The sequence below is a fragment of the Lepisma saccharinum genome, chromosome 5 (genome assembly GCF_977018435.1).
Source record: "Lepisma saccharinum chromosome 5, izLepSacc3.1, whole genome shotgun sequence".
Lineage (NCBI taxonomy): Eukaryota > Metazoa > Arthropoda > Insecta > Zygentoma > Lepismatidae > Lepisma > Lepisma saccharinum.
The window spans coordinates 1,340,184-1,352,792 of record NC_139233.1 but is presented as its reverse complement, the minus strand read 5'-3'; the positions used below and the strand labels follow the sequence as shown (position 1 = coordinate 1,352,792).

The 12,609-nt window shown below is 36.0% G+C and overlaps 1 protein-coding gene across 2 annotated transcripts in view; it reads left to right on the top strand.

Annotated features, from left to right (window-relative positions):
• The window catches only part of Snx16 (sorting nexin 16), a 44,465-nt gene that overhangs the window by 21,282 nt on the left and 10,574 nt on the right, over positions 1 to 12,609 (top strand). Inside the window, exons 3-4 of one of the 2 annotated variants that reach the window (XM_083121961.1) lie at positions 7,243 to 7,327; positions 10,839 to 10,928. In XM_083121961.1, the coding sequence (XP_082978087.1) occupies positions 7,243 to 7,327; positions 10,839 to 10,928 (175 nt within the window). Of the gene's footprint in view, positions 1 to 7,203; positions 7,328 to 10,838; positions 10,929 to 12,609 lie in introns of both variants that reach the window. The other variant, XM_083121960.1, reaches the window with a different exon arrangement.

Genomic DNA, 12,609 nt, shown 5'->3' with positions numbered 1-12,609 from the left:
GTGGCACCTTCTATTGGGACACTTGGATATAAATTTTCAACATCAAAACTTGCAATACGATACTCATTATTCCAAACAATATTTTTTAGTTTCTGTTTCACTTCATATGCATTTTTAACACTGAATGGTGTTTGTTGTTTAATTATAGCAAGTCTTTCAACTAAATATTTGGATAGTTTGTATGCAGGATGTGTGAAAGTTGCAATGATGGGTCGTATTGGAGTTCCTGGTTTGTGAGTTTTTGGTAGTCCAAAAATTTTTGAATTCAACCCTGCCAATTGCCTTTGGACTACCAAAAACTCACAAACCAGGAACTCCAATACGACCCATCATTGCAACTTTCACACATCCTGCATACAAACTATCCAAATATTTAGTTGAAAGACTTGCTATAATTAAACAACAAACACCATTCAGTGTTAAAAATGCATATGAAGTGAAACAGAAACTAAAAAATATTGTTTGGAATAATGAGTATCGTATTGCAAGTTTTGATGTTGAAAATTTATATCCAAGTGTCCCAATAGAAGGTGCCACAGATGCATTACACAGATGGCTTATTGAGATGAAGGTTAACCCAGTAGAATCATGGGAAATGGTTCGATGGTTTACTGTATGTGCAAATTACAATTACTTTATATTTGATGGCAAAATCTATCAACAAAGTAATGGTCTATCAATGGGAAACCCAGTATCCGGAATCATCTCCAGCATTTTCCTTCATTACATAGAATCTCCAATTGTTAATGCAATAGGTGTGGATATCAAACTCTACATCAGATATGTAGATGATGTGCTAATTATTGCTAAAAATGATAACACCATCATGAACGTATTTAAATTGTTAAATGAATCACATCGTCGCATAAAATTCACTTGTGAACCCATGAATAACAATGTAATTTCTTTCCTTGATCTGCAAATTAAGACAACTGACTCAACAATTCAAACATCAGTCCATAGAAAAAAATTAGCGGGTGAAAAATACATCCATGCCAATTCAGAACATTCGCGTATAACAATGGATAACATATTTTTAAATTTTTTCCTGAGAGCACAAAGACTATGTTCTAATAATGAGGATATCAAAAATGAAGAAGAAAGGCTTTTTAGTATAGCAAAAGAAAATGGCTTTCACACTAACAGAATAAACCAAATCAAAAAACAAGTAGCAAGAAAACTAAAGGAAAAGAGAGATACAGACAAAGATGAAAAATCTGTTGAAAAGAAATTTGTGTGCATTCCATTCCACAAGGGATTCTCACATAAAATTGCAAAAATTTTCAGAAGTTTTGATTTCAAAATTGTTTTTAAATCACCAAGAAGTTTGGAATGTACATTTAATGAATTCAAAATGAGAAACTCTCTACCAGATGCGGAAACCACAGGAATATATAATATAAGTTGTTCATGTTCAAAGGATTATGTGGGACAAACAGCAAGGAAAATGGCAATAAGATGGCACGAACACGATTTGGACATTATAAATCTAAACCCAAGAACAGGTTTGTCAACTCATATCATCGAAGAGAAACATTTGATTAAAAAGAGAAGGGTTTTAAAAAGATTAACGGGAAACACAGAGTTGAATGTCTGGGAAGCTTCGTTCATTGCAGAAGAACACTGGAATAAATTAAATAATGAAAATGGTAATGTAGATCCAGTATGGAGTTTTCTTTTTCACAAATGGAGTAAGCCACCATCTTTGAAATTTAATGTAACAGAAAACATCAAGAGACTGTGTGAAAACAATGATGAATTTGAATTACCTGATGATATTTGGGATTCATAATTTAAAAAATCTCAAATAAAAATACAACAGACTGCTTTTTTTTTTTTTTTTTTTTCCACAGTTAAGTTGCTATATTACAACAATGTAACATTGACAACGTCCATTATATAACGGATTCTTTTTGTTTAAAAATTACTAACCATTGTTATAACTGTATCTTTAGTCAAAATGAAAATAAATGTCTGATGAAAGGAGCGTGTGTTCTCCTGAAACGTCACAAAGAAAAACTGTTTTCTTATGCTTGTAATAACCGTAAACTACAAGAAAATAATTCTATAATGCAAGCAATGCGTACATACAAGAAAAACTATTATTCATCTATTACGGGGAGAGAGGTACATACCTTCCAGAAATATCAAATCAAGATTCAAACAACACTTCAGAGAATCAGATTTTTGAGAAGATGCAAGTTAAACAATATAGTGCCAAATTTTTTGAAGTGGAAAGTTAGAACTCGTAATACCTACACCAGTGAATTTAAAGGCAAGCTACAAATGTTAATGATAGGACGACTAATGAGGGACTCGTACTCAGAATTGGACAGCCTTTCTCGAAAGACATATGATCTCCACATCACCTTGTCAAATTCTTTGCATCCACTCATATGGGATAAAGTAAACAGAGCTACACAACAAGTTGTAGAACACTACAGCAAGCTTTCAGAAAGGAGACTTGATAGGAAATTCTACCAGCTAATTCAAGAAGAACAAGTTACACACAACAACAATGAAAGAAGAGAAGCAGTTAATGTCACTGGTAAAATAGAAACTAAGAACATTGACAACAGATTATTTATAAATCTTACGGATATTGAGGTACCTGATGAGTATATACAAATCTTTCAATTCGGAATGAAATTTGCAGTTGGTAATGCTTATATACACAAAGAAGATTTTGTGATTTCAATAGAAAAAGCACTGAATTTCTTAGATGATGAGGAGGAAAAGAGAAAATTACGAAGTCTCACACATGATGCTCTTGATGAACGGTTAAGTTTTGAATACAACAGAAGAAATAACAGAGGTCCAAAATACACAGAACGGGAGAAAGAGCATATAAGGTTGGGGAAAAAAGTTCATGGCTTCAAGATCTGGTTGAAAGAAAACAACATTTTCTTAATAAAATCAGACAAGGAAAATAAACCTGTCCTTATCCGAATTAAGGACTATAAAGAAAAAATGGAAGAATGTTTCAAAGTAAACAATTTCACAGAAACCTCTCGAAACCCTATAAATAAAATAATAAATGAGGTAAAGAAAGTAATTGAAAGCAGTATCACGATACCAAGGGAAATGAAGAAAAAACTCATTGTCAAAAATTCAACCCTGCCAATTGCCTTTGGACTACCAAAAACTCACAAACCAGGAACTCCAATACGACCCATCATTGCAACTTTCACACATCCTGCATACAAACTATCCAAATATTTAGTTGAAAGACTTGCTATAATTAAACAACAAACACCATTCAGTGTTAAAAATGCATATGAAGTGAAACAGAAACTAAAAAATATTGTTTGGAATAATGAGTATCGTATTGCAAGTTTTGATGTTGAAAATTTATATCCAAGTGTCCCAATAGAAGGTGCCACAGATGCATTACACAGATGGCTTATTGAGATGAAGGTTAACCCAGTAGAATCATGGGAAATGGTTCGATGGTTTACTGTATGTGCAAATTACAATTACTTTATATTTGATGGCAAAATCTATCAACAAAGTAATGGTCTATCAATGGGAAACCCAGTATCCGGAATCATCTCCAGCATTTTCCTTCATTACATAGAATCTCCAATTGTTAATGCAATAGGTGTGGATATCAAACTCTACATCAGATATGTAGATGATGTGCTAATTATTGCTAAAAATGATAACACCATCATGGACGTATTTAAATTGTTAAATGAATCACATCGTCGCATAAAATTCACTTGTGAACCCATGAATAACAATGTAATTTCTTTCCTTGATCTGCAAATTAAGACAACTGACTCAACAATTCAAACATCAGTCCATAGAAAAAAATTAGCGGGTGAAAAATACATCCATGCCAATTCAGAACATTCGCGTATAACAATGGATAACATATTTTTAAATTTTTTCCTGAGAGCACAAAGACTATGTTCTAATAATGAGGATATCAAAAATGAAGAAGAAAGGCTTTTTAGTATAGCAAAAGAAAATGGCTTTCACACTAACAGAATAAACCAAATCAAAAAACAAGTAGCAAGAAAACTAAAGGAAAAGAGAGATACAGACAAAGATGAAAAATCTGTTGAAAAGAAATTTGTGTGCATTCCATTCCACAAGGGATTCTCACATAAAATTGCAAAAATTTTCAGAAGTTTTGATTTCAAAATTGTTTTTAAATCACCAAGAAGTTTGGAATGTACATTTAATGAATTCAAAATGAGAAACTCTCTACCAGATGCGGAAACCACAGGAATATATAATATAAGTTGTTCATGTTCAAAGGATTATGTGGGACAAACAGCAAGGAAAATGGCAATAAGATGGCACGAACACGATTTGGACATTATAAATCTAAACCCAAGAACAGGTTTGTCAACTCATATCATCGAAGAGAAACATTTGATTAAAAAGAGAAGGGTTTTAAAAAGATTAACGGGAAACACAGAGTTGAATGTCTGGGAAGCTTCGTTCATTGCAGAAGAACACTGGAATAAATTAAATAATGAAAATGGTAATGTAGATCCAGTATGGAGTTTTCTTTTTCACAAATGGAGTAAGCCACCATCTTTGAAATTTAATGTAACAGAAAACATCAAGAGACTGTGTGAAAACAATGATGAATTTGAATTACCTGATGATATTTGGGATTCATAATTTAAAAAATCTCAAATAAAAATACAACAGACTGCTTTTTTTTTTTTTTTTTTTTTCACAGTTAAGTTGCTATATTACAACAATGTAACATTGACAACGTCCATTATATAACGGATTCTTTTTGTTTAAAAATTACTAACCATTGTTATAACTGTATCTTTAGTCAAAATGAAAATAAATGTCTGATGAAAGGAGCGTGTGTTCTCCTGAAACGTCACAAAGAAAAACTGTTTTCTTATGCTTGTAATAACCGTAAACTACAAGAAAATAAGAATACATGGGATTCTGAAAATTCTTATTCGTCATATTTTTAAAATACCTTGTCTAGCTTAATAATCAACATAAAAGAACGCTTTCACTTACAACATGGGAGAAATTCATGCTCTCTTGTACACCGTTATTTAGTACTAGTGCCCGTTCATGCGATATTGAAATAAATGCGCAACTGTCCAAAACTGTCACTTTTCACCTTAAGGAATGGCCAATTACCATAACTTTTTATGCTAATTTGAGTAGGAATGTGAGATAAATTATGCAGCTCCATTCTGGGATATGTGGCATCACCAAAGTCTCCAGTAATTCAAAAGCAACAGATCTCATTGTGGTCAACATAATTGCCACAGACGTAAAACAACGAAAGCAAATAATGGCTCAGTAGAGCTGAACACCGTATGCCAGAATCTGGAGTTGAACCAGAAATTATCCCCCCTAAACCCATTAACTGCAGTGGATCTACATGTAGACTCTCTAAATATATTTTTTTGCGGAGCATTTATAAATATACGGTATTTAAAAAATTAACGGTAGTTGTATTGCGGCAAGTCATTTTTATAGACATGGACTTCATCGTGCTTTTATTAGTCTTTTTGAGTAAACAATCCATTCTTAATTCTTTGTTGGTTCCTGAAAAATAGTTTTTTTATAATGAGGTTTTCCTGTATTTTACAATTTGCAGCAGAGTCTATATATAGATTGTTTTCATTAGCTTCATTGTGTGGTAAGTCTTTTTATAGTTATTTGTTACATTATTTTGCGGTTGCATCTATTGGGTTGGTGCGAATGAAATGTCCGGCCCAGGTGCGTCATTGACAAAGGCCAAACAAATCAAAACTACAATACCTGGTTAATCAAAATAGTCGCCATCTGCAGCCACGCACTTTTGCCATTGCTCAGCCAACAATTGGATTCCATGGCGAAAGAAGTCTGGAGTCTGCTACGCAAAGAACTCCTCAATGGCATATTGCACCGCCCGATCATCAGGGATGGTCTTACCTGTCACGAAGTGATTGAGATGCCGGAAGAGATAGTAGGAGAGAGGTCGGGAGAATATGTTGGATGAGGAAGGGTTTCATATTGCAACTCATGGAGAGCCTGCACCGTCGTTTGCGCGACATGAGGACGAGCATTGTCGTGCAAATGAGGACACCATGTCTGTGGACCATTGCTGGATGCTTGCGACGAAGTTTGCGGTGCATTTCATGGAGTTCAGCACTGTAACGATCTGCATTGATGGTTTCACCTCGCCTGAGAAAGACATGATGGATCACACCCACCATAGACCAGCAACAACCTCTTCTGTGGGTGGAGAGGTGGTTTCGGAAACGGCCCTGGACGTTGATCACGATCCAACTATTGTCCTGATCGTTTACGATTGTCATAGCAGATCCATTTTTCATCTGAAGTGACAATCCGATGGAGGAAACATCCCGGTTATTCCTTACACTCAAGAGAACTGCACACCTCCAGACGGCGAGTCTTGTTGACCGGTGTCAAATCATGTGGTACCCATGAGTCCAACTTTTTCACTTTACCGAACGCACGGAGCCACCGAACGACAGTGGTATGGTGTATGCCTAACTCGCCTGCAATGGCATGAACACTTTTCCGAGGGTCCGCTTCCACGGCGTTCCTGAGGAGCTCATCTGAACATGATATTGGTCGATGGCCATGGGGCTCATTTTGCAATGCTGTGTCACTGGAACGAAATTTGACAAACCAGCAGCGAATGGTGCATTCATTTGCCATTCCTGGCCCAAATGCACTGTTAATGTTTCTGGCGGTTTGCTGAGCAGAATGTCCCAGTTTGAATTCGTAAAGAAAAATCTCTCGCAATTGTGTGTTCTCCATGGTGCACTTTCAGACCACCCTGTTCAGCAACACACTGCCTCCTGGCTGTCTGGGTGCTCCAGCCTGTTTGCTGGACATATACAGAGTTTATGGTGTTAGACCCGTGACCTCAGTCAATCACTGTGTTGTGTTGATTAGGTGAGTTTCCCACTAGATGTCAAAGCGGACATTTCATTTGCACCAACCCAATACATAGAGATGATTTATTTTGTAAGCACTTCCCTTCAATGTCGCCGCAGGGAAGGGGTTAATATCCAGATACATAAAACTGGTGTTACGTTGTATTCTGCAACTATTTCAAGGTTTTGCAATAGCATGTTAGATCATAAGTTTACTCTGCTGTGTTGGTTTGCTTGCTTATTGTGTCCACGTGTTGTTTGCACTGTGTTTGTGTGATGCATCCATGGGAGCTTGTGGTTCTTTTTTTTTCCCCATCAGGATGAAAAAAATGAACACGTTTGTGCCTCATTCTCCTAGTGCCTTGATATCGGAAGGAGTGGCGAGCAGTTTCCGGATTCCTATTGTAGGCTACGAAGTGATGGAGGAGAGAGCCAGATTTACAGTGAGTAGATGGAAATTTTCCATTCCTATCTAGATAAGAACTGAGGTCAGGGGTAGAAGGGGTAGACAAATACAGAGCACCAGGTCACCATGGCACCTGAAATTTCAAATTCAGTTCTATTTTTTTATATAAATTCGATTTCACTTATGGGAATTTCCATTACCTTTTTTACAAGTAACGAGTACAGTATAGGGACATTCCACGAAGAATGGTCCTGCTCCATGTAAATAACAAAATGAATTATTATTCCTTTTAGTTGCATTAAAGTTTAGATGTTTGTGAATACATATAATTTAGACATTTCACCAGTAAATGTTACTAGCATCTAGCGTATATGATTCACAAACAAATGAAGTCAAAGTTTGCTAAATTTTTCAATGTCACATGGGTAATGCACTTTTGTTAATACTTTTCATGCATTCAACCGATTCCATCATACTCAACTTCTTTCATTTGTTAGCAGACACCACAAAGTACTTCATAATTCTATGAAATCAGTTCATTATGGATATTTTAGTCCAATCACGTGAACTTAAATTTTGTGTGTAAAATATCACACACGTAACGCTGGAAGGGCACTATATGATTTTCCATGTTTGTGTTTTTTCCGTATCACATGTATCATTATATCAGAATAATAATGAACATTCTCTTACAATTTTTTGCACTGTTTGTAGCAAAATTTTAAAATCTGCAGTGATGATATACAGTCAGCGGTACATTAGAATATATTGTGTAGTTATTTATGCTGTTACTGGTAGATCTGTGAAAAATGGGCTGGTGTCTGAATTGTTTTTAGTTTTGCCTACCCTTTGCTGAGGTGATTCATCAGTGCTTGAGTGTCATTTGCTTTCAGTAGTTGTTGAGCATCTTTCTTATTTTTCATCGCTTTTCGACCTCTTTAGAACCATTCCAGGACTTGAATCCAGAACCTGCCATGGTGAGATTGTGAATTGATCCACCCACTGAAAAGCAGTAGGTTTTTTTAGTCCACTTTTTCTCAGGCAGGCAAACTGGGACTGAACCATGGTGTGATGTGCTTACACTAGGGATGAAGCAGCAGTAATATCAGCCAATATTTCTGATATTGCAGCAGATTTTTCGTGCCTCCCCAAGAAAGTTGTGGTAAGAGTAACTAATGCTGTTCCTTTCTGATCAAGGCTTCCAAGTTATATCTCTGGTGGAGGCACACATTGCACTTCAGATGCCACTGTTGGTCAAGTTCTGATTATCGTGTCAGCATAAATTGGACTTAAAACGAACTTTTGTCCGTACCTTACTTCTACTTGATTTTTTTTTTATTTGATTTAGTTTATTTTACTTCGCGTTTTGTGCCTCTTGGCTAATTTGCGAAGATGGGGATGAGTGATGAAATGATGAAATTGATGAATGGACTTTCACAAACAACCAAGCCCGACTGGGATTCGAACCCGGCACCCTTGGCGTTGCAGCGCGATGTGCTAACCACTCAGCCACAGGGTCGGGCATACTTCTACTTGAATTTGGATGCGGAGTGTAAGGTGACCTCGTAAGGGACCAATAGCTCCATTGTTTCAGGTCAACAGGACTCTGGTGCCTGGACCTACAGCCAGAATATTCCTCTGTGGAGTCATGTGTTGTTCTGTTGTATACTTACATGTGCTGAGTGTCCCTTTACTTGCTCAGCTTTTATCAATGCTATGGTTATTTTTAGGGTGAGCCGATACTGATGCCAATACTCTCACTGATTCCCACCGATACTGATACTTGTATAATTCCAGTTTAAAATAACCAAGGCTAGTTACCGAGTCATACTAACTCATTACATCACATGGGTAAGTGTTTTTTTTTTTATGTGGGTTGCAGTTACATCAAAAAATAGGAGGATTTTGTCTTCCGTTTCATGAAATCACTCTTCCATAAAGAGCTCGGCATGATAGTAATGTTCGTTTTAGAATTGTCCACCTTGCTTACCCCACAAATTTGAGACCAGGAATTGGAAATGGACGATTTATTTTACTTCCACATAGCTTTTACCAGGTACTTACATGCATTCGAGAAGTTTTGGGAGCAGTTTTCACTTTGCCCTGCCTTGGCAATCTTGTCAATCATCTGCTTCCCAGTAGGGTGTAGGTGTGTCCTTCTCGTACCTAGCAGCGGTAACCTGGAATTCACTCCCAACGAAGGTCAAACTTGGTACCAGCAAAGTGCAGTTCTGTCGTCTTCTATGTTCACATGATTATAAATATTAACTCCAGTAATATTATTTGCAGTGCTTACACTCCCCCCACCACCACCACCATTCCCACCACACACATATGTTTTAAATTTTTTATCCATGTGCTTCGAACATTAATTTCATACACACTCATACAGAGACCCACACACCCTTACACTTTCCTTTCTTCTAAATGTGTATAATCTCAAACTTTCTTTATTTCATTGCTACTATAGAACACTTTATACTGCATACTCATGTAAATTCATCTTATTTTCTTTAGATGTAGCTTTTGTATATTTTTTTTACCACATAGGGCATCAAGTCATAATTTGTATTAATATTGTTCTAAATGAAATGTTGTATGGCTTAATTGTAACCCTATTGAGATAATAAATAATAATAATAATTTCTCAGAAAATCTGTATGCAGAACTTCTTGTGCTGGCCTTTCAACCTGTCATTAGGAAGAGTGAACGAACCTCTGAAAAGGGACTCTTTAACAATGGTATCGGTGAATAGACCGATACATCAGTATTGGCTCGGCCCTACTTATTTTAGTTCTTATACCCATTAATTTTAGTTATGGGAAGGAGCATGGCCCCTTTATAATGTGATGGGGCAAATAGGCTATGTGCTGATGCATCCAACATTTTCCATTTCACCGTGATTTTAGTATTTAGGCAGATATTATCTTTTTTCTTTTAAAATACATAATTGAATATTCACATACATAATATACCCCAATTTTATGTTAACAAGGTGGCCACTCACTGAGAATTCCTTGAATTCCAGGAGTTATTCGTGAATTATTCATTCCGGAATTATGCATAAATTCTGTTTGAATTTTTCCCCCTAGGTGTGAAAAATTGCAACATTTATTAGTCCAAATCCCATTGAATTTATACATACTTATTTATGATTGCCCCGTTTAATTGAATTGAATTAGAATTTTTGGATACATTGGAATCACACAGACCCTTTTATTGTTAATATATTTGTGTGTGTATGTGTGTGGGTGGTGGAGGCGGTAATACGTAATGTTGAGATAGAGAAACATTTGCTTGTAGCCTTGAATTTTTGGAAAGTTCGCCTTCAAAACCAGGAATTATAGGTGAGTTTTTCATGCTGCTAGAGTGGCCACGCTGGTTAGGCATCACAATTAAGATTACAATAGTGCTGTAACAAATAAAATATGAATTGTATTGTTATTCATTCATTTCAATTGGAAAATTTATGTCTGAATAAATTGCAAAGGAAGCAAGTGCAAGCAATAATCTTGATAGTAACATGAGAATTGTGTGTTCCTTTGTAGGTGTACAAACTTCAGGTTCAACACCAAACCTCAGGGGAATCTTGGTTTGTTTTCCGGAGATATACAGACTTCGTCAGACTTCATTCCAAGGTATGATTAACAGATGCTTAGTTTTTTCTACCATTTTGCTCAAGTGAATATGCATATCCTGTACCATAGTTTATTTTAGTATGGATGTTTCATATTGTAAAGAAAAATATGAATGTAAAATAATTACTCTGCTGTATTTGAAAAAAATATTGACATCACTTACAAGAGAAAGTTGTTGTTGTCACATTCGTAGCTACAGGTAACCTTAGTGGATGTAACCAATGGCATCGTGTGCGGTTCACATTCAAGTGTTCACAATAATGTTTTTGTACTGAATGTAGATTTACTCCTCTCCCTTTGTAACTTCATCTTATTTTCAACAATTTTACCCCAAAATCAAGCTATATTTGAAGTAATACAAGATTTTTTAATACAACTAACACACATTATTTATTAAAACCAATACGTTGCTGACCAAGGCAGTTTATTAAGATAAAACACTTAACACGTAACGTTTCGACCCTGTATCAGGGTCTTCCTCAGACGAAGAACTAAACTAAAAAAAAAAAAAAAGATTTTTTTTTAGTTTAGTTCTTCGTCTGAGGAAGACCCTGATACAGGGTCGAAACGTTACGTGTTAAGTGTTTTATCTTAATAAACTGCCTTGGTCAGCAACGTATTGGTTTTAATATGGAAAAAACAAGGCTTAATTATATTACATTATTTATAATTAGTAATGGCTAGTCCAAACTAATTAGTATAGCATGCAATATCAGGTATGTACAACTCAAATCTTCAAAGAGGACACAATTTCTTGCATGGCATTGGAAGTGTGGCATGTGGTGCCATCCTGCTGAAAATAGCCATTACTTAGTTCGTCGTCCAAATTGCCAAGAACTCAGACTGAAAGCACACGTCTGTATAATTGGCATTTAATGGCAGAATCACTCAGATGCATGTGCATGTCCACGCAAGGACTAACAAGACTCTGGTGCCATCTCCAATGATGTCACCATGTTTCTCATACACCAAGGAATGTCTGTAGCAAATTTCATTACTTTATGACTAATAGTTTGATTTTTATAAATGAAAATCGGGGGCCAAGAGCGAGTGAAACACCCTGTATATTAAAATTTATAAATATTGTCAACTACTGTTAATTGTTATAATATTCAAATATTATTATTGAAATTGTGGTGGGAATTGTTAAGAGAGTAGTTATTAGTGTGGAAATCTGCTCAGCCGTAGTAAAAATAAAATTTAAGAACGTATTTGAAGCATTCTTAAGACATTATTCATTTTGGACATTTCCTCCGAAAAAGTAAGTATGGAAGTTTTCGGAAAGCGTCGAGCAATCAGAAGTGTGGCTACTACGAGGGCTGATCAACAATGAGTGAGACCAATTTTTTTGTACAGATGCTTATTACTCTGGTGGAAGGGTTACATGATCTTTTTCAAAGTAGTCCTCCCCCAACTTGAATACACTTATGACAACGTTTCTGGCAATCTGAAAACACATAATGTAATCCATTCCTTTTGAGATCCTTGAGAATCGCCTCGCATTTTTTCAGCACTGCTTGAGGGTCCGCAAAATGATGGCACCGTAGCTTTGATTTGAGTGTAGGGAACAGATAAAAATTAACAGGGGCCTACATCTGGATTATAAGGTGGATGCGGTAGACAGCTGATGTTGAATTTCACCAAATACTTATGCCATCACGTTATTTGCCGCATGAGGTCG